General features: G+C 49.1%; 1 protein-coding gene across 2 annotated transcripts; it reads left to right on the forward strand.

Annotated features, from left to right (window-relative positions):
• Positions 1–4,681: 4,681 nt before the first annotated feature.
• On the forward strand, positions 4,682–22,027 carry TAGLN3 (transgelin 3). 2 transcript variants are annotated; one of them, XM_035274452.3, is made up of 5 exons: positions 4,682–4,851; positions 5,163–5,344; positions 6,472–6,646; positions 18,308–18,410; positions 21,561–22,027. In XM_035274452.3, exons 2-5 carry the CDS (start codon positions 5,165–5,167, stop codon positions 21,700–21,702), a joined length of 600 nt encoding a protein of 199 aa, XP_035130343.1. In that variant the 5' UTR covers positions 4,682–4,851; positions 5,163–5,164; the 3' UTR covers positions 21,703–22,027. The 2 variants fall into 2 exon arrangements, with proteins under 2 accessions (XP_035130343.1, XP_035130341.1); XM_035274450.3 differs by lacking the exon at positions 4,682–4,851 and having other exon boundaries at positions 5,078–5,344.
• The last annotated feature ends 237 nt before the right edge of the window (positions 22,028–22,264 follow it).

A 22,264-nucleotide genomic window follows, 5' to 3' on the forward strand; every position in this document is an offset into this window, starting at 1 on the left:
TAGTGCACTATTGTTTTTTCTAGTTTTTCCCAAAGCTCCTTTCTGAAACCATTTCACGCCATGTATTCAGTGATGGGTAAAATGCATGAATAGCTGGCAGCCCTTCAGTGCCTTAGCCTCTGGAACTCGGTCATTATTTAAAAAGTGACAATAGACCCCTCTAAATCTCAGCATCCACAACAGAAAGGGATGAGGCAAATACCATTTGAAAGGAAGTCTAAGTGAAGCCATATAATATATTTTGCTTTTGCTACATCTGTTGAGATTCGAGGCATTTCCAGATACAAATCTAAACAGTATACCATTCTCCAAACAGCCAACAGAAAAATATCTGGAGGAGTAGAAGAAAAACGCTCTGGGCAATGCTGAGTTTATAAAGTACGGAGGTAGGAAGCTGAGTTACTTGCCATGTAACTATTCCCAGGATAGTCCCCAAAGCAAATATGTCAAATACTCATTAAATATGGAATAGTTAAAAAAAAAATCTAAAGCATTCTTATGTTCTGGGGTTGAGGAAAAAGTGGGCGGAATTCCATATACCTTTTTAAGATCCTCTCTGAATGCAGATCTCCAGTAAATTTTTAGTTTAGAAACAATCGTGTAGTACGTGTAATGGTCGGATAAAAAAACGTAATGCTTTGGTGTATTTGGAGAATATATCTACAAAATTTCAGGCAATTTTTTTTTAACCAATGTATCCTTTGGGGAAAATATACTTTCCCATTTTGTCTTCCCTTCTTCCTGGGCTTTCAGGGTTTTGCAGCTAGATAAACATCTACCGAAGAAGAAGCTCAAAGGTCAGCTTCTCCTTGAAGCCTTTCCTTACTCATCCCCATCTCTCTTTCTGAGGAAGCTTGTTGCCAGGTCCCCTGGACTCTTGTGAACAGTAATCTATGCATGCCGTTTTGGTACTACTTACTGCTTTGAAGTTCTCAGTTCATATCCTAGCTTCCTTCTCTCAAAGGACGACTGAGCTCAGGAGCTGTATTGTGAGATTGTTTGCCCTCAGACATCTCTGACATGCTCTATCAACTCCTTGGCTGGCTCATTCTCCTTGCCCACCTTGTGAATAGTCCTTGAGTTCTGGCCTTGGCAGTCTTCACTTGCTGCTTATGCACCTTGAGCAGCATCAGCATGTCCGTGGTTTAAACTACGACCTGCATGCAGGTGACTCAAGTACGTACATACAGTCTAGACTCTCGAGCTCAAGACCCATAAAACCAACTGCCTAATGAACTGGGATGGAACATGGGCTTCCCAAATGCAGTAAATCCAAACCTTATTATCTTCTCCACTTTATGTATCTTCCCACCTTCGAGTCCTCTTAAAATAAATGGCGCCACCATTGCTTCTGTTATCCAGGTCAAACTTGTGAGTCATTCTGTCTCCTTTTCCTTCACCCAAATCAGATTGGTCATTCTTTTTATGAAAAAGCCGAAAATCTTACATGAGTTCATGCAACGCTGGTTTCACAATCAAAAGCCAGTTCAGAAAGCCAGTTTAAAAATGGGCTTTTGGTGGTAAGGTGGAGCCCTGACTTGTGGCGTTTGCTAAGATTCACAGCATAAATATTCCTGCCCTGGCTGGTTTTATGCCACTTCACGACATCTCTGAATGCAAAGCTGGGAGGAAATGCCCAGTAACACACCATCGCATAGTATTTATGCCATAGACACAATACAGCAACTATTCTCAACATCGGTAACAGTAAATGCAGCAAAATAAGTCAGGAAGTGGTCCACATGGAGTAAGCTTTCTTTGTACTAGTTTATTTAAGAGTAAGTTAACATAACCTACTTGCTAAGAATGACTGAGTTTAATATCTGCCTCTTGAAGTTCCTGAAAATTTAACCAGGGGCACTTGCAAACGCACCGTTTTATGATCTGGAGCCTGCCTGACATGCCAGCCTCACTTTTCTTTCTATGTTTCTCTTCTCTTTAACCCTGTGTTTTATTAATACTGGAAGATTTTTACCTTAAATACACTTCTTTTAACAGCAGCATTCCTTACCAGTCTTGCCTCACTACATCCACCTGGCAAACACCTACTCATCTTTTTTTTTTTTTTTTTTTGAGACAGAGTTTTTCACTCTTTTACCCAGGCTGGAGTGCAATGGCGTGATCTCGGCTCACGGCAACTCCGCCTCCTGGGTTCAGGCAGTTCTCCTGCCTCAGCCTCCCGAGTAGCTGGGACTACAGGCATGCGCCACCATGCCCAGCTAATTTTTTGTATTTTTAGTAGAGACGGGGTTTCACCATGTTGACCAGGATGGTCTCGATCTCTTGACCTCGTGATCCACCCGCCTCGGCCTCCCAAAGTGCTGGGATTACAGGCGTGAGCCACCGTGCCCGGCCCTACCTACTCATCTTTTAAGACATAAAATAATCTCGTTTATAAACCTTTCCCCTGATTTCTTGACACCCTCCTCCAGATATTATTGTACCAACCTGAGGACTTTGTGGATAATTTTAGCATGGCATCTGACATTTATTGTTTACGAGTTTAACTTTGTTACTAAACCAAATTGCCATGTATCATTTATTTTTGTGTCTCAGGTACACACATAGGCTCTTAAAAAGTTGTTGAAAGAATTCACTGCAATACTAGCAGGCACTTAGTAAATGCAGGGTTGAGCTGATTTCCACTGTCACCCCTGAGGGGATCAAGCATTTTTTTCTCTGAAGACTTCCTCTGGATTTCTGGACACTTCTATAACCTGCTGTGGCCCCTCTCTTTGCCATTGTATCCTCTCTAGAACCATGGGCCCTATTATTCACTTAAAGCATACCAGTTACTCTGCTATAATATGAGGCAATCTTTGGGTATGAAAAATCTGTAAAACACAGTGTTTTAAAAAAGACAGGCAATGGCACATCTTTAGAATTGTTTCAACCTTTGTATATCAAACCAACATCTTCCTTAGAGCGTTTCTGGCCACGGAAAAAGTTACATGCTTTCTATTTGCGCCTCTGTTCCCTTAGACTAAGGTTAGAACTAGCCTTGTGGCTGCTCCTCTAGATGCAAATGGTGACTTCCACAGTTCTGCTGTCAGTTTTGCAGCTCTAAACTCTTCCCCTAAGCTCCAGGGGTCTGAGGATTGTGCTGCTGTCTTCTGGGCTTCTTCAGACCTGATAATTCCACGCAGCAACAAGACCTGCCTTAGCCCTTCCCTTGTCTTCAACCTACTGCGCTCCTGAAGCTCCTGGTTTTCTGTCTTTCTGAGTACTCTCTCCCAGGCCTTCAATGACTGACAGCTACGTCTTATTCAGGCAAACCACCCACATATCTCCTAAGTAATTAAATTTTCTTTAGTCCAGGCACCAGCCGGTAAGAGCTCTTTCTCAATACGTGTATTATTTGAGGAGTCATTTCCTGTATAGCTTCTAATCAATTTCCCGCAAGGACAAATTTCACCATCCCATGTACCCAGAATTGCTTTATTTAATATGCTGCAGGCAACTTATCAATGTGTTTTCAATGCAAAAATTGTATTTTATTCCTCCTCAGTCCAGTAGTTGGCATAAACACTCCGTAAAATCTGTTGAATGAAGAAAGGAACCAAAGGAAAAAAAAATGTGGGATTTTTCTCATGAAAAACACCCAGAGACTTACACAACAAGGACACTCGACCTTTACCCAAAAGTGGCTTACAGTTTAGGGGACAAACTGCCAAGCCCTTTAGCTGTTATAAGAATTTGGGTCCAACTTACATCTAATGATTTCTCCCGAGTGCTTGTTTGCTCATGGGAGATATTCAGTTACCGCTGACAATATGCCCGTTGTGCCTTTGGGGTCCTAACTTCAGACGAAGTCTACATTCTATCAAAACCTTTTACTCTAAGAAGTCTTAGTCATTGAGTTTTGTCTAGTTTATAAAACTTGCCGTCGCGGTGGCTCACGCCTGTAATCCCAAAACTTTGGTGGATCACCTGAGGTCCGGAGTTCAAGACCAGCTTGACCAACACAGCAAAACCACGTCTCTACTAAAGGTACAAAAATTAGCCAGGCGTGGTGGTGCGTGCCTATGACCCCAGCTACTCGGGGGGCTGAGGCAGGAGAATCTCTTGAACTCGGGAGGCGGAGGTCGCAGGGAGGTGGAGGTTGCAGGGAGCCGACATCGCGCTGCTGCACTCCAGCCTGGGCAACAGAGCAAGACTATCTAAAAAAAAAAAAAAAAAAAAAAAAATCGTAATAATTATAATACTATTTTATAAAACTTGCTCGTAATGACTTTTGGTTAAGAGTAGCATGAAAAAAAAAAAATACCTCCCTTGAGTAAGTCAAACTGAGGCATAACAGTTTCCCGCTAGGATGTAAGTTTCTGGGTGAAGTAGTGGGGGCAGCTGAACAGGTAATTGACAGCAGCTCTCAGTCCCTCCCCTCCCGTCCTGCCAGCCAGTTGTCACCTCAGGGCAGGGGGAAAGTGGCTTGGCTATTCCCGACAGATGGACAGTCGGTGGAACGGACCCTCCCACGGGCCCTCATCCCCTGGTGCAGCTGCTGGCCTCGAAGACAATCAGCTGTCTCCCCAGAGGGGGGAGAGAATTGTGCGGACTAGAAAGAGGCTCTCAGCGGGAGGGAGGCAGGCGGGCTTGACTGACACCGGAGAGGGCTGGCTTTTTGGAGGGCTCTTAGCAACGGCCCTGGTTTGACCCACGTCGGCCATGAGAAAATCAAATCAGTGTGCCCGTCTTCCCAGGCCGCTGAACGTGAGAGGAGGCTTCCTCCCTGCCTGCTCATTACCTGCTCTTCCCGATCTCCCGGTTTCTGCCCTTGCAAAGTGCCACCGAGAAGGGGGAGGAAACCACCTTCACCCACCCCCCTTGCAGCCTGGGGGTCCAGACTTGATTGTGAGTCCGTGTTATATCATCTCGTCTTATTGACAGGCGGGATCGGGGCGAGGAGGGGTGGATTCCAGCCCCCCGGGACCGGTCGGAGCTTTATTCTAGAGTTACTGGCGCGTGGCTGCGCTTTTCTTTCCCGTTTGTAGGTGAAACCCCATTGGCTTCATTGGCTCCTTGATTTAAACCACGCCCGGCTTTCTGCCGGCTTTGCTGCTGCTGGGCCAGGCTCCCCAGCCACATCCCAGCCCCGTCTGCAGGGAGCCGGAGGCTGCTGCTGCTATTGTGTGGATGCCGCGCGTGTCCTCTCTTCTTTCCAGAGATGGCTAACAGGGGCCCTAGCTACGGCTTAAGCCGAGAGGTGCAGGAGAAGATCGAGCAGAAGTACGATGCGGACCTGGAGAACAAGCTGGTGGACTGGATCATCCTGCAGTGCGCCGAGGACATCGAGCACCCGCCCCCCGGCAGGGCCCATTTTCAGAAATGGTTGATGGACGGGACGGTAAGGCCGGCAGCGGTCTCGGTGGCTGGGGTGGTGAGCAGGGAGACCCTCCAAGGGGCCTTTCTTTCCTTCGCGCTACTGAGGATGCTTTAACGTAAGGCTGCGGGAAGAGCCGCTGTTGCCGAGCTCTGTGCCTCACCGGGAGGGGATGGGAATGCCTTCATTTCTTCAGGGCCGGAAGATTTGGGCTCCAGGCACAATTCCCTAGCTAGCTTGAGGGTTCTCCATCCACCCCAACACCCCCCAACACCACATCTCCTCTCTGAGTTGTCGGCAAATTCGAAGCCTTTTCGATTTTTCTAATGAGAATAGAGATAAATACGTCCCTGTGATTTCCCCAGCCTTCCTGGTGCATCAGCCCTTCTGGGTCCATTTCCTTCCTCAGGGGAGCGGCTTGGTTACACAGTAAAACAAAGGAGGGAGGAGGGGGACTAGCCACCTTCACATTCTTGTGGGAGCCTTGCACCGTGGAGGTGCTCAGTGTCTGTTTATTCAATGGATGGGCTCTCCCGAAACTGAAGTGAGTTCTTATTTGATAACTGATGCTCATGTATGTTTGAGGGTTTGAGGGCCACAGGCTCTGCTGATTCAAACAAGCCCGTCCTCTCCTGCAGCCTGTGACTTACTGTTACATAACTGCTATCCAGTGCTGCTGCTGGGTTGCCCAGAGCTTGGGTTATGTATGCCTAGGGAAAAGGTACCACGTTCACTTATTTTCACATTATTAAAATATATGGGATGAGTAAATTGAAGCCTGCTTCTGATTTGCCTTTCGATAGAAGAGATAATAGACTCCATCATTGAGCTGTGCCACCCTCAGGAGCTACCAAGTCATTCCTCCTTTGAACGTCCGGAATCCTGTCCTCCTCAGGTCACCCCATCCCTATCTGTAAACATTCTTTCCCTCACTCCGAAAAGGGAAGGGAGGAACAGGGAAGGAAGGGAGTTCCTGGGCTACAGGAATCTCTGTGGTAAGGGGCAGCCCTAGGAATGGGGTCATCTGGGTCTTTGGGGCTTGCTCCTGCCCAAACTGGATGAGCAGTGCGGCGTTTGAGCAGGGTTCACGTCTCATTCTTGGCTTGTAAATATAAAGGGAAACATTGATTGTCTCTCCCCTCCCGCTTCAGGTCCTGTGCAAGCTGATAAACAGTTTATACCCACCAGGACAAGAGCCCATACCCAAGATCTCAGAGTCAAAGATGGCTTTTAAGCAGATGGAGCAAATCTCCCAGTTTCTAAAAGCTGCAGAGACCTATGGTGTCCGAACCACTGACATTTTTCAGACGGTGGATCTATGGGAAGGTAAACAGCCCCCCTGCCTTTGGGATTGTTCTTTTCTTCTTCTCTCCTTTGCCCCATCTCCTGGTAAAAACCGCTCGCCGTGTTCTTCCGTGTGCCTGCTGATGCGTGTGTAAGATGTTCTCAGCTGTTTTCCTGGCGGCACGTTAGCCTTCCCCATTGTTATGTCCTAGTAAACGGAGGTACTCTCTTCTCAGGGAACACACACCCTGAGGACACACCAGGGATCTCAGCAAACTAATGCAAACAGAAGCCTCAAGCCAGAGGAAGCTAATGGTGACATACACGCCTTTTATTCCTGTTAATGCCCTAGCTACCGGAAGAGGAGGGAGGCAGGGGCCAGGGTGCTTCTCACTCAACTGCGGCTTATAGACAAAGCCATCTATTTTGTCAATCTGAGAAGCAGACAGCACTCCAACCTTTTATTAACCCAGTGTCTGGGTGCTTGGTGACTGTGCCTTCTGGATATGCGTTCTGCTCACAGTGCGATAGGTGCTTTTTTTCTTCACATTTGTGAATTGACTTGGTGAGGAAATCTTACAAAAGCATAAAAATCAAATCACACTCCTGGACTTATTTAATAATCCGCCGTTATGGGGGAGATGATGTGAATGGAGGGAATTTGGGACCTATGGTCATGGTGCAGTTAGTGTCCCCTTTAGCGAAAATGTGCATACCCAACCATGTGACTGTGTTCCTTCTCCACTAGGCCTGCCTGAGGCACCAACTAGTCAGAGCAGGACTGTCAGATTGACTCTGCTCTCACAAGCCCTTTGTCACTGGATGTCATTAGCGGCCCAACCAACAGGATCCCCAGGGCAGTGACCCAAATGGCTCTGCTGACAGTGAGAGAGGGATAGCTTCCCCCAATGAAGAGACATGGTATTTTAATGGGTATTCAGATGATGGCTGAAATAGATTTCTAGCAGAGACCCATTCTACTACTCACCACACTATGATTTATAAAGAAACAGTTGCCTCCTGAATGCTCCGCGTCGTGCAAAGAGCTGGCATTGCATGCCTCCCTCATAGGTGAGTTAAAATCCTGAGATGCCAGTGAGTTTCGTGGTGGTTTGCCATTATTTAGAAACTCAGGTATTCCAGGCCAGGCTATGGAACTTGCTGCTGACCCTCCAAATTCTAATGTAATTTCACAGTTGAGATTTGATCCCTGCTTCCTGGATCAGAACTGTGATGATTTTCTCTGGCTAATACTCGTAGCTACTGCTTATTGATGCTTTCCTACGCACTAGGCACTGTACAAATGCCTTCCTGCTTTATGCAATCAATTCTGCTAACAGTCCTATGAGGTAAATGTTTTTTAATTTCCCCGTTTCACAGATGATGACATTGAAGCTCGCCCATGGTTACTTGTGTCCATGAGATGGCAGAGCTAGAACTCAAACCTGGGCTCTCTGACCGCAAAGAATAGCGCCTTCACTTGTTTGCCAACCCGTTCTTGGGCCAAAACGCTTAGTTTCCTTCACCTGCACCGTGAGTGTGCTGTTGAGTCATGATGGTGACTAGCTGGTGAGGATGAAGAGGAGGTGGGGAGGAGGTGAGGAGGAGGAGGAGGATGATTCAGGGCTGTGTGGCACAGAGGGATAGGAGAGTCAGTGTGAATGGAAGGGACCTGGGTGACTCTCCCCACCCCACTAAGTGCAGGAAGTATGTAGGAGGAGGAAGCAGCCAGGAGGTCTGTGGGAGGTGAGGATTCTGAGCTTTCCTGTCTTTGTGCTACTGAGATGCTTTACTTGCCTCTCCCTCTTTTTATAAAGAATACAAAGGTAAACCTTACTCCTCAGAGGTGCTCACAGCAAGTGTGGAGGAGTGCAGGGAGAAATGTTCCCTGTTGTACAGAGTGGGAGGAGGTCTACACCACCTGCCCCAGACGTGTGTGTTAGACTCCTCGAAAGGAAGAGGGAGGCCTGGAGGGATGAGTGTGACTGCAGTCACCTAAGCCAGGGCCATGGACCACTCAGCTCCAGGGGAACAAGACAGACTCTGAGAGCCCCAACCCTAGGGTACAGAAACGGGGCTTTAAAGGAAATCAGGAAGGAGGTCCACTCCAAGAGCACTGGGACTGACAGGTAGCAGGCAGGAAGAACTGTAGGTCGGCTATGAAATAGGAAGGGATGAGCAGGAGGGCTGCCCACAGGAAAGCAGGTGCTTAGGAGTTTCCAAATGCCCCCTAGAGGCCCCAGGGCCTGGTGGCCCCCTCCAACTGAGGACTGAAGCCCAGGGAGATTTGTTACAGGTTGGAGGCGACATCTCATATTCCCTAGGATCACTGAGGCTTAAGCCAGTTCTGGCCGGCATACAACAGGGCAGGAGGTGGAAACGTGGGTTGCTTTGAGCAGAGAAGCAGGAAGAGGGAGGGGAAGGCTGGCGGCATTGCAGAGCAGTCTGAGCAAGCGCGGCTGGGCTCCTTTCTGCAAGAGCTGGTTGTCGTTCGTGTGTTTTGGCATAAATAAGCCGGACTCAAAGGGAGGCTGCGGGGCAGGGTTGGCTCGTGTTTTTGTGTCTGTGTGCACGTGACGGGGTACATGTCTGTGCACACAGCTATCGGACCAGCTGCTTGCTTCGCTTCATCTCACATTCACCCTACTATTCTCCACCTCGACTGCGGTTTCAATGCTGTCCTCACATATCAACTTAGATTAATTCCAGACTCTCTGCAGCTTGGCTGTGGCGTCTGTGGCCACTGTGGCTCCTCTTTATCTGGGAGCTTCTTTTCCTCCTCTGCAGATACTTTACGCTCTCAGTTTCCCCCCTCAGTGTCTTCTCCCAGGTGGGGCTCTGCTTGCCCACAGCTGCTGTGGCTTTCCAGGCTTCCAGCTGCAGACCAATAAATCTGAGGGAGCCCAGGCTTGCCAAATGGCTTCTTGTTTCGGCTTCAATCACATCAATAGACTGGGCCCCAGCTGTAGCATTATCCTTAACCCCCTCTAGGTGAAATACTCCAGATAGACTTCAGGGTAATTGGAATACAAGATTCAAGGTGTTAAAAAGAAACTCAGTCACACTGGGAGTTAGGGAGGGGCGGTTTACACTGGAAGTGCCTGGAAGTTCAAGTATATTCTCTGGGAAGGCGTCACTCAAAGCTAAATGGGCCAGAAAAACAATCACAGGGACACTGTAGACAAAGCTACCGAAGGCCCCATAGAGCGGAGCTGGGGTCACCACTTGCTTTCAGTGACAGGGAAGAAGTAGGGTGGCTTAGAGGAATGGAAGGGACCTGGGAAGTCCCTTTTGGATAACAGAAGGTGAATGGCCTGGCAGATGCTTTTGGATTTGCCCTGGGTGCCCCGGAAAGGGCAGGGTGAGGCCATCTCCCTGTTTGTGGGTGGGGAGAAAAGACACTGCAGGTGGGACTTCAGCACCTTTTCTGTGGAAAGAAAGTGGGAAGGGAAGAAAAGGTGGAGCAAGAAAGGGAGGGGTGTGTGTACGCGTGAGAGAGAACACGTCACAGCAAGTGTGCACGCGTGAGAGGGAACACGTCACGGCAAGTGTGCACGCGTGAGAGGGGACACGTCACGGCAAGTGTGCACGCGTGAGAGGGGACACGTCACGGCAAGTGTGCACGCGTGAGAGGGGACACGTCACGGCAAGTGTGCACGCGTGAGAGGGGACACGTCACGGCAAGTGTGCACGCGTGAGAGGGGACATGTCACGGCAAGTGTGCACGCGTGAGAGGGGACACATCACGGCAAGTGTGCACGCGTGAGAGGGGACACGTCACAGCAAGTGTGCATGCTGATCTGGTATCGGGCAGAAAGACTGCCAGGCAAGCGTGTCCTGGGCGGTGTTGCGAGACACCGTGGAGCTCAGGCTCCCGAGGCAGAAGTTACACTGCCTGGCCAGACCCGTGCTCCACCCCTCATCAGCTCGCTTCCCTAAGCCTCGGTATTCTGGGTTGTGAAGTGGGGATAATCATATTTATCTCCTAGGGTTGATGTGGGGGGTATATGAGATGGTTCATTGGAAGTGCTTAGCATGGTTCACGACAGTGGTAGAGGATGATAAAAGTTGGAAATGTGGAAATTATTATTGCCATTGGCTTATCTTTTCTAAGGTTAACAGAAAATGAGGGAGGGGAAGTAAGTCTGGGAAGACACACATTCTGTCTTGGAACAGATGGACTTAGTGGCCGCATGTAGGAGCTGGTAAGGGTGCCTGGATGACCTTTGCCCTCCCTGACAGCCCAGGAGCTTTACCACGTCAGCTGTTCTCTGATAGGAGCGGCCAGGCCTTAGGGGTCACTTCATTGACTTTTCTCCCCTTTGTGGTCCTCACCTCTTGTCGTTCCCCAGAATTTATTGCTTTGCCAGTTCCAGGCCCAGAAGACCCTGCTGCACTGGAAAGAGCGTGAGTTTTGGAGTCAGGTAGATGGGCTGGAATCTCTTTCGCTACACACTGTGTGACCTTGTTTACGTGGCTTAGTTTCTCGGAGCCTCAGCTCCCTTCTTGGTAAAAAATTCTAATGCCTCTCTTTTGTAGAATTTTTGTAAGGATTAACTAAGAAGCTAGCACAGTGCCTAGACAACTAATACATGTTGGCTTTTCCCCCACACTGTTAGTCATTCAGCGACTGATCTTTTTGGTTCATTCGTACAAGCACTTGATGAGCATGAAACCTGTAGAATTCTAGAATGCCGGAGCAGGCAAGGCTCACAGATTGATCAGTCTCACTGCTGTCCTTAGTAATCCTACTGATAAGGATCCCGGTGACACACATGGTGATGACGTGCCTGTTCCCCTCTCTTGATGACTGGGAGTTAGGGAGGTGTGGTTTACACCGAAAATGCCTGGAGGTTCACGTATATTCTCTGGGAAGGCGTCACTTTATGTGCCATTCCTCAGCAGCAAGAGTGAAGAGAGATTTCACACAGCACGAGCGGTATCTTGGGATAAGTCAGGCGGCTGTGATGACTTGAGACGTCACCAATGTCTGCTGCTTGAAGCCTCATTTCCTACCAGAACAGCCTTCACTGCATTTATCTCAAGTGGCTGCTGACGATCGTATTTGGTGGGTTTTTCCTTAGCAATGGCTCTCCAACGCCAGCACGCATCAGAATCACTAGGTAGGCTCATTAAAGCGCGCACTGCTAGGCCCCAGCAGCAGAGTTCCTGAGGTATTAGGTGTGAGGAGAGGCCAAGAATTTGTATTTCTTACCAGTTCACAGGCCATACTAATTTTGCTGGTCTGGGAACCCCACTTTAAGAATCAACACCCACAGCAGTGGGAGCCAGGGAGGCACGCAACCAACAGTTATAAAATCCACGGAGCAAACTCGGCCTCCCCTCTGATCTGATACTTCTCAATATTTTCATCTACCTTCAGTGCAGAATTGGAAGCTAGGCCCAAGTTACTATTCAAGGAAGTAAGACATGGCTTCATACTTACTTTCTCTGTAAGTCCAAGAAAGACGGGAAAAGCCAGTGCTCCACGAGTTACAAGGCTGAGGCAAGACTTGACTTACATATATTATATGCCTAAGTATATATATGTACCTACATATTACAAGTATACATATTATATATACTTACAATAGAACTATAATAGCTCTGAGACCGGGAACTGACTGCAAGACTGATTTTTTGTATTAAAAGTGGAAATAGAAGGTAGATTGTCCAGTCCAAGTTCACACACCCAGATGACTTCTCTTTTACCGTTTTGTCTTTCTCTTCATTTTTTTCATTTATTTTTTTCTTTGCAAAGACATACATAAGATATCCTGGAAGTAATGAAGAATTTAAGAGAACAAAATCCTTGTTAAAGTATCTTTGTGGTAATAGCACTTAAACTTTGTTAGCATTAAAAATTCCTGGGTTGGGGCCTTCCGCCGTGCAGAACCTCCAGTCCCACCCCCAGGAGTTGTAACTTAGGAATGTGGGGTGCAGGATCACACTTGGGATCACATTGCTTTGTGGTAATGCAGGAAATCGGGATTGCTGTTTTGTCAAGTACAGCTGCCGGTTGCTAGTTGAGACTCTGGCTGAAAAGGATGGCCAGGTGAGACAGGAAGCCGCCATCAGCTCTCTTTTTGTTTAAGACGAATATTTTCAAGCAGTTTCAGGGCCATAGCAAAATTGAGAGGAAGGTGCAGATATTTTCCATATGCCCGCTCTCTCTCCCCACAAATGCACAGCCTTCCGAATTTGTTTATTTATTTACTTATTTATTTTGAGACGGAGTTTTCACTCTTGTTACCAGGCTGGAGTGCAATGGCACGATCTCGGCTCATTGCAACCTCCGCCTCCTGGGTTCAGGCAATTCTCCTGCCTCAGCCTCCTGAGTAGCTGGGATTACAGGCACGCACCACCGTGCCCAGCTAATTTTTTGTATTTTTAGTGGAGACAGGTTTCACCATGTTGACCAGGATGGTCTCGATCTCTTGACCTCATGATCCACCTGCCTCGGCCTCCCAAAGTGCTGGGATTAGAGGCTTGAGCCACCGCGCCCGGCCATGCCTTCCCTATTGTCAGCGTCCCCTACGAGAGTGGTTCATGTTGCAGGTAATGAACCGATATTGGCACATCATTATCACCCAAAGTCCACAGTTCACTCTTGCTGTTACACATTCTATGCATTTGGGCAAAGGTATAATGACACATATTCATCACGGCAGTATCACATCAAGTATTTTCCTGAAAATCCTCTGTGCTTTGCCTTTTCATTCCTCCCTGGCAACCACTGATCTTTCACTGTCTCAAGAGTTTTGCCTTTTCCAGTATGTCATAAAGTGGGAATCCTACAGTATGTGTGCTTTTCGGAATCCACCAGCTCTTAGATCACCAGACTCTGTCTCATTTCTGCTGTCCCTGCATCCAGAAAATTCCAGACATTTACTTGATGGTTCTTTGAGGAACGTTTTTCTTTCTTGGAAGAATGGCCTGGAGCAGTGGCTTTCAAGCTCACTTGAGGAGCCCCGCAATCTCCCAAAGCATCAGGGTGGCTGTCAGGGAGCAAGGCCATTCCAAGCTGCAGGGCTCTGGGCTGACTTCCAACTTGGAGCAGAGCTCTTCTAATTACTGGTTTTACTTCTGACTCTGTGGAAGATATCGCTGACGAAAGGAGTTATTACTTAACAAATATCATTTAGTACTTACCACACGGCAGACATGGGGATGTTTTTAAACACTGAAAACCAGAGCTTCAGAGTAGGACCTAACTGTCCATCGGGCTGCCTCAGAATTGTCTCAGGAGACTGCCCCAGAATCTGAATATTAAGATTCTTGGGTAATTCTTAGGATCAGTTTAGTTTGCAAATCACCAGGCGACGCCCATGCCTCTCAAACTTGCCTGAAGATATGAATCACCTGGGAAGCTTATTAAAAATATGGACTCCCAGAACTTGCCAAATCATTCTCTCAGGAGAATGACCTCAAAATGCATATTTTAAAAGAGATACTCCCAACTCCCATAAATAATCCAAGAAGCTTGGGAAACCCTACTCCGAAGCAGGCTATGCATGGCTATTTTTTATACTTGCACAATTTTGAAGGCTTCCTCACCAGGCAGATATGATGCTGGGTAGTGATATGACTAGTTTAGCTTTCTGATCTTTAAATTTATTTCATTTATCCTATTGTTCTTTAGAGACAGCGGTTCCCTCTGTTGCTCAGGCTGGAATGCCGTGGTGCAATCACGGGTCACTGCAGTCTGAAATTACTGAGTTCAAGCAGTCCTCTTGCCTCAGCCTCCCAAAACGTTGAAATGACGGCTGTGAGCCGCTGTGCCCACCCTTTTGTTGCTTGAGACTCAGTGCACATCACAGCTTTTAAAAAAGTGCTCCTTTGGCCGGGCGCGGTGGCTCACGCCTGTAATCCCAGCACTTTGGGAGGCCGAGGCGGGTGGATCACGAGGTCAAGAGATCGAGACCATCATGGTCAACATGGTGAAACCCCGTCTCTACTAAAAATACAAAAAATTAGCTGGGCACGGAGGCGCGTGCCTGTAATCCCAGCTACTCAGGAGGCTGAGGCAGGAGAATTGCCTGAACCCAGGAGGCGGAGGTTGCGGTGAGCCGAGATCGCACCATTGCACTCCAGGCTGGGTAACAAGAGCGAAACTCCGTCTCAATTAAAAAAAAAAAAAAGTGCTCCTTTATGCACTGAAATGTTTGACCCCCAGGTGCAGAAATCAGCTTCCACAAGTGGCCCTTACTCCTTCCGTGTGCGGCTCTCATCCAATGGCACTTGATCTGGGCTTCTGAAGCGGCAAGGCAAGAGAGGGAAGGCTGGAAAAAGGCCGTCTTCCCATCTTGTCAGTGCAAGAGTGCTGGAATTCCTCACAAAAAAACCTCTATTAGGAAACATAACCAGAAAACAAGCCAGATGTGAACTGGTTACATGAGGCAGATTTCTGCTCATAACATCATTTAGAATCTTGGCAATCATTAACTTTATGTACTAGTCCATTTTTGTTGCTTTAAAATCATGTTTGAGAGGCTGGGCAATTTATAAGAGGTTTTTTTTTGGCTCATGGTTCTGCAGACTGTACAGGAAGTGTGGTGCTGGCACTTGCTTATAATCACGGTGGAAAGTGAAGCCAGCATGTCACGTGGGGAGACAGGGAGCCAGGGACAGAAGGTAAAGGTGCCAGGCTCTTAAACAGCCAGACCGTGTGTGAATGCATCCGTAAGAACTCGCTCAGTGCCACGAGGTCAGCACCAAGCCATTCATGGGGGATCTGCCCTCATGACCCAAACACCTCCTACTGAACCCACCTCCCACACTGGAGGTCACGTTTCAACACGTGATATGGTGGGGACAAAACATCCAAATGATGTCACTTGGTCAGAACATCAGTAGTGAGGCCCTAACTGCTTTTCTTTGCTTCATTCTTGTTTGGATGAAGACATGGAGAGATTATTCCAGACAAAAACACTCCAAGGTTTATGGACATTGGAGTTGGTGCCCTTGATTCTACAGGGCCCAAAATCTGTGCTCCAGGTTTGTCCCCCTCAGTGGGTCCCCTCTGGCCTGGCACAAAACAACCACTGTGAGCCTTTCCCATCATCCCTGGTCACTGGCTCCTGCTGAAGAACGTGCTTCCCCATCCAGCCCACAGCGAGTCGCCATGGGACATGGCAGTGTGGCATGGTGGATTGTTCAAGGGCTTTGGATTCGGACAGGTCTGATCTAGAGCTGGGCTCTGTTAACTGATTTGGTGACTCTGGGCATGATAATTAACCTCTTTGAATTAGTTTTCTCATCCACGTATGAGGAGGAATAACCCCAGTTCCATGAGGTTGAGATGACATATACAGTGTCTATCCTATAATTTATATCCAATATCTCGCTTTGGAAAGTTTCTTAAAGAAAACATTCCAATTTCTTCCTGTCAAATAATGCCTTCTTCCCTAGGGGCTTCTTCCTCCAGCGGAGTTGCTTCCTTTCCCACTCTCCTGGATGACGGTGGAGTTGTGCTGACAGTTCGAGCTTCCTGGATATCGTATCCGAGCCTGCAGCTTCGTTCCCTTGTCCTTTCTGGGTTCATGGGGTAGTCTATACAAGAAGGACCACTAAGTGTTGGGAATCTTCTAGGCGCAGGGATAGCAGGGATGAGCGAGCTGCTTGTGACGGAGTCTGGGTCTATGATTCAACAAACTTTGCTTCTTCACCCCTTGCTCCAGGGTAGTATCTGTGGCTGAGCTGTTGGGTGTCCGGCCCCACGTTTTCCCAGATCCTGGACATACCAGAACAGCTCTTTCCAACTACCAGAAACAGGTATCCAGGGTGCTCTTTGCAGAGTAGAGATGAGTGATAGACCCTAACCTAAGCCTTCCTGTGCTCAATCATTTCTCTAGGTTCCCTTTAATAACTCACTGCTTAAGGACAAGCCCTCTTTATCTCGTCACAGAATGAGCCTTCAGAATATCATTACTACACTAATATCTTTTAAAAAGTATCCTGTTACATGGTGACAATTACAGAAATGCTTTCACCTGTGGAGGAGTCATTCTAACAACCATCTCCCTGTTTCTTCTTTTTTTGAGACGGAGTCTTGCTCTGTCGCCAGGCTGGAGTGCAGTCGCGCAGTCGCGCAGTCTCAGCTCACTGCAACCTCCGCCTCCCGGGTTCAAGCGATTCTTCCTCCACCTCAGCTTCCCGAATAGCTGGGACTACAGGCATGCGCCACCACGCCCAGCTAATTTTTGTATTTTTTAGTAGAGATGGGGTTTCACCATGTTGGCCAGGATGGTCTCGATCTCTTGACCTCGTGATCCGCCCACCTCAGCCTCCCAAAGTGTTGGGATTACAGGCCTGAGCCACCGCGCCCGGCCCTTAGTTCTTAAAATTCCTTGTGCCCTCTCCCTTCTGTCTGCTGCTCCAGTACTTCATTCTCCACCACCCCAGATACTCCTAGAGTCTGGGGGACTATCCATTGCCAGCAGTTTATCCTCGTGTTCACCGATCAGTCCCACAGGGCCTCAGGATCCAGGCAATCACCCTGCGGTTCATGAGTGAGGTGGGGGTGGAGGGGAGCGAGGACAGCTTCTCTCTCTCCTCTTGGAGTAGACGCAGATCCCGGCCTGGACTTCCTCTGAAGGCCTCATTGTTGATCTTACTGCAGTTCGTGCTGGTTCTCACTCTCCATCTGCCTTTCCCCTGTAATTCTGTATTCCCCAGAGACTCCGCAGCGGCAGCCGGGCCAGAAAGCCGCAGATGGTTCCCCGGGTCTAAAGAGAGCCTTAATACTTGCCCTTAACCCTCACAGTTCCCGCCAGGTTAGATGCCGCCTTGTCTGTTAACCCTCTGCTTTCCAGCTTTTGTTTTCCACCCTGGTGCCTTGCCTGGACTTTCGATATGACCCTAAATTGTAGGCTGCACCCACAGCAGCGTCTGCTCAGTCCAGGACGTGGCAGTCAACTGGAAGGGAAGAAAGGAGAAAGGATGGGAGGAACAGCTGCTTTCTCCACGCGTTAACGGTCACTGGGCTTCTTAGGTAACGGTGCCCCCATCCCGCTGTGCAGGGGCCGCACCACACACCCCTCTCCCGTGCTCTCCTCTCTGTCACACACAAGCCAGTCATTTGCTGTCTCCATTTTGCTCTTTTCAAGCAGCACAAAAGAAAGGGCCTATCGCTGTGTCGTATTGAGTGCTTTCTGTGTTGCTCTGCCGCTCGTTTGCCCGGCCTCTGGCCCAAAGAGCAAAGCGAACGCTCAGTTTGAGGCACATGGATGATTTTAGCCTCTTTAACCCAGATAGAGTGAAAGGGAGAAGCTACCTGGGGTTTGGCCCAGAATTATTCCATCCAACCAACTTCTCTCCAGTATCCTTTTCTCTCTTCTGCAGACCGAGACACGAGCCCACCCCCATAACCTCCCCTTACCACAAACTACAGAACCCGCCAGGGCCAAGTCCTTTATGTCTCAGCTGCCAAATGTTTGGAATGTTTTATTGATACAGCCACTGTGAATGGATTAGAAACTTGGTATCTCCGCTATGTACCGTCTAGAGAATAGTTAACCAGGTTATCTCTTGTTCTTCTCAGAGAAGTTTGGGTATGGTTGTCTTAGGGCCACTTTGGGAGGTGTTTGATAGCACTTCGCCCTTGAATATGGTCATCCGCAGCCTTCCACCAGAACTTCCCTCCTGGGTGCCCAGCCGCACCCTGCGGCATTCCTTGGCTTTAATCTCTTCGTTGGCTTCCAGGGAAGGACATGGCGGCTGTGCAGAGGACCCTGATGGCTTTAGGCAGTGTCGCAGTCACCAAGGATGATGGCTGCTATCGGGGAGAGCCTTCCTGGTTTCACAGGTAAAAGTCTCTTCCTTGTGCCCTGGACCACAAAGTGATTTGAACGAGAGGGAGGGTCTGAAGCCTTGGAACCCCACAGAAGGTTTATGTACAAAGCCCTCAGGACCCAGCACTGCTGGCGCCACAGCTGAGTTCTCCAAAGCAGTGAAAGACCGATGCTGCCGTCCAGGCCAATAACCTATCCAGAGCAGAAGTGGCTGGGCCTTTTCTACCAGACACCTGCATCCTCCATCTCCACCAGGTTCCGCCTCTTCTGAGGCTCAGCAGGACTGGATGGCCTTTCTTGAAGGTGCCTTCACGTCTGAACTTGGTTTTATTATGACTTAAGCCAGCTCTGAGCCTTCTTGCTTGCCTCCTCCCCTCCTTCCTTCCCTCCCTCCATCCCTCCCTCCTTCCCTTCCCTTCCTCCCTCCCTCCTTCCCTACCTTCCTTTCCTTCCCTCCCTCCCTCCTTCCCTTCCTTCCTTTCTTTCCCTCCCTCCCTCCTTCCCTTCCTTCCTTTCCTTCCCTCCCTCCCTCCTTCCCTTCCTTCCTTCCTTTCCCTCCCTCCCTCCTTCCCTTCTTTCCTTTCCTTCCTTCCCTCCCTCCCTCCTTCTCTTCCTCCCTCCTTCCCTTCCTCCCTCCTTCCCTTCCTTTCCTTCCCTCCGTCCTTCCCTCCCTCCTTCCCTTCCCTTCCTTCCCTCCTTCCCTTCCTTCCTTTCCTTCCTTCCCTCCCTCCCTCCTTCCCTTCCTTCCTTTCCATCCCTCCCTCCCTCCTTCCCTTCCCTTCCTTCCCTCCTTCCCTTCCTTCCTTTCCTTCCCTCCCTCCCTCCCTCCTTCCCTTCCTTCCTTCCTTTCCTTCCCTCCCTCCTTCCTTCCCTTTCCTCCCTCCCTCCTTCCCTTCCTTCCTTCCCTCCCTCCCTCCCTCCCTCCTTCCCTTCCTTCCTTCCTCCCTCCCTCCTTCCTTCCCTTTCCTCCCTCCCTCCTTCCCTTCCTTCCTTCCCTCCCTCCCTCCCTCCCTCCTTCCCTTCCTTCCTTCCTCCCTCCCTCCTTCCCTTCCTTCCTTCCTTCCCTCCCTCCCTCCCTCCTTCCTTCCCTTCCTTCCCTCCCTCCCTCCCTCCTTCCTTCCTTCCCTCCCTTTTTGTTTGTGTACCTAATGAAGGGGTAATATGTCCTGTCTGTGCGGCACCATCATGGTTAATATCTATGCTGTCCCAGTATATTTATTAATAGAAGCTTCTTTCACTCTCAACAATGTCCTAGTCTGGTTAATAAATTATATGGTTATCTCTCGGGCCTTTTCTTAAAGCAGTTTTTTCTTCAGGGGGTGGGTGGGCAGGAAGCTTAAACTGGATAACTTATTGTAGAAGAGAGCTCTGTGGCAAATAATTGGTGATTCATTTCCATGATCCTCTTTTCTTCTCCTTGACAGGTATTTTAAAAAGTTACCAGCTTATGTCATTTTAAAGAATGCTTGCCCTGAAACCTCTGAGATATTGGCCATTTGAAACCCTGGTTTTAGTACCTGTATTATTGGTAAACTACCATGTTCCATGTGGCTACACAACCACAATCATGTACTATCTGGCTCTTAACCAAAGTTTGCAGACCTCTAATCTAGAGTGAGACATTTCCCCTCATTAACACTTAGTCCCTCAGCTCTAAAGTGGTAGATTCATCTTGGCCCTATACAGGGAAAGGGGGAATAGGATTAATGACATGCTTTGTGAGAAGAGCTGATTTTGGCTGGGCGAAGTGCCTCACGCCTATAATCCCAGCACTTTGGGAGGCCAAGGCGGGCGGATCACAAGATCAGGAGTTCAAGACCAGCCTGGTCAATATGGTGAAATGCTGTCTTTACTAAAAATACAAAAATTAGCTGGGTGTGGTGGTATGTGCCTGCAGTCCCAGCTACTCAGGAGGCTAAGGCAGGAGAATCACCTGAACCCGGGAAGCAGAGGTTGCAGGGACCTGAGATCGCACCACTGCACTTCAGCCTGGGCGACAGAGCCAGACTCTATCTCAAAAAAAAAAAAAAAGAAGAGCTGATTTTAATTTTCACAAAGGCTTGAGGTAGCTGTGAGAGAAAGGGTAAGAAGAAGCAGACTTCTCAGAAGGCTGAGATGGCCTAAAGTGGTGGGGGAAGAAGGGAGAGGGGGGAGAAAGGGAAACAAGAAAAGCTGAGAGTGAATTCCCCAGAGAGGTAGCCACTGAGTCTCCCTCCTCTTTGCTGGAAATTCTGGAAAATACCTGGGCTTCTAAAAGATAGGGAGCTCATGCATCATGCTAGGGCCACAGGTCAGGGTAGGGCCAGAGATAGCTCAGAATAGGGCCACGGCTCAGGGTAGGGCCAGAGATAGCTCAGAATAGGGCCACGGCTCAGGCTAGGGCCAGAGATAGAATAGGACCACGGCTCAGGGTAGGGCCAGAGATAGCTCAGAATAGGGCCACGGCTCAGGGTAGGGCCAGAGATAGCTCAGAATAGGGCCACGGCTCAGGCTAGGGCCAGAGATAGAATAGGACCACGGCTCAGGCTAGGGCCAGAGATAGCTCAGAATAGGGCCACGGCTCAGGGTAGGGCCAGAGATAGCTCAGAATAGGGCCACGGCTCAGGCTAGGGCCAGAGATAGAATAGGACCACGGCTCAGGCTAGGGCCAGAGATAGCTCAGAATAGGGCCACGGCTCAGGGTAGGGCCAGAGATAGCTCAGAATAGGGCCACGGCTCAGGCTAGGGCCAGAGATAGAATAGGACCACGGCTCAGGCTAGGGCCAGAGATAGCTCAGAATAGGGCCACGGCTCAGGGTAGGGCCAGAGATAGCTCAGAATAGGGCCACGGCTCAGGCTAGGGCCAGAGATAGAATAGGACCACGGCTCAGGGTAGGGCCAGAGATAGCTCAGAATAGGGCCACGGCTCAGGGTAGGGCCAGAGATAGCTCAGAGTAGGGCCACGGCTCAGGCTAGGGCCAGAGATAGCTCAGAATAGGGCCACGGCTCAGGCTAGGGTAAGGCCAGAGATAGCTCAGAGTAGGGCCACAGCGCATAACCACCGCTCAGGGTAGGGCCTGCTGACCTGCTTGGGAACCCCCAGCAGAGCCTGTCTAATTGCATGTCTTGAAAAGGATTGGACAGCTGTCATCATAACGTTATTCCCTCTCACTTTCCTTGTTCAGGAAAGCTCAGCAGAACCGGAGAGGCTTTTCCGAGGAGCAGCTTCGCCAGGGACAGAACGTCATAGGCCTGCAGATGGGCAGCAACAAGGGAGCCTCCCAAGCGGGCATGACAGGGTACGGGATGCCCAGGCAGATCATGTAGGACGCCGCATCCTGCCCCCGCTGGAGAGGACGGATGTTCCCCACCACGGTCGCTGTGAAAAAGAAATAGTTAGCCACCTTCTGACCTTCTCCTCTTTCTCAAAGCCTCCTGCCCCTGGTTTTTGCAAGTGCTGCATTTCTGCCGAGAATCCACGTTGCCTACCGCTGCCACCTCCTGTTCATTTAGAACTATGCAAAGACTCCGCTTCCCTTTTCCCGAGCTCCTCGGCCCCAAAGTCTCTGTTTGATTATTTATTTATTTATTTGCCAAAAATTCTCATCTTCAACTTATAGAATGCACCTAATAAAGCAATTAGTCTTGTGTCTTACAGTGTAAAGTTCATTCTTTGTCTTAGGGACTCCGCAGTCCAGACTGGCTTCTCCTCCATTGAAAGGCCCGAAAGATGGAGCCAGGCTTAAGCTGCCACTGAGAAGTATAGGTTAGCTAGGAGGACGCTCTTGCACGATTATTGCGTCTATCTTGGCAATCGGAGTAGAAAGTTTAGGAGTCATTTCGCCCACTCTGAGAGCCTAGAACAAAAGTCTTTGACCCCCACAGGTTT

This window comes from Callithrix jacchus, chromosome 15, assembly GCF_049354715.1.
Source record: "Callithrix jacchus isolate 240 chromosome 15, calJac240_pri, whole genome shotgun sequence".
Lineage (NCBI taxonomy): Eukaryota > Metazoa > Chordata > Mammalia > Primates > Cebidae > Callithrix > Callithrix jacchus.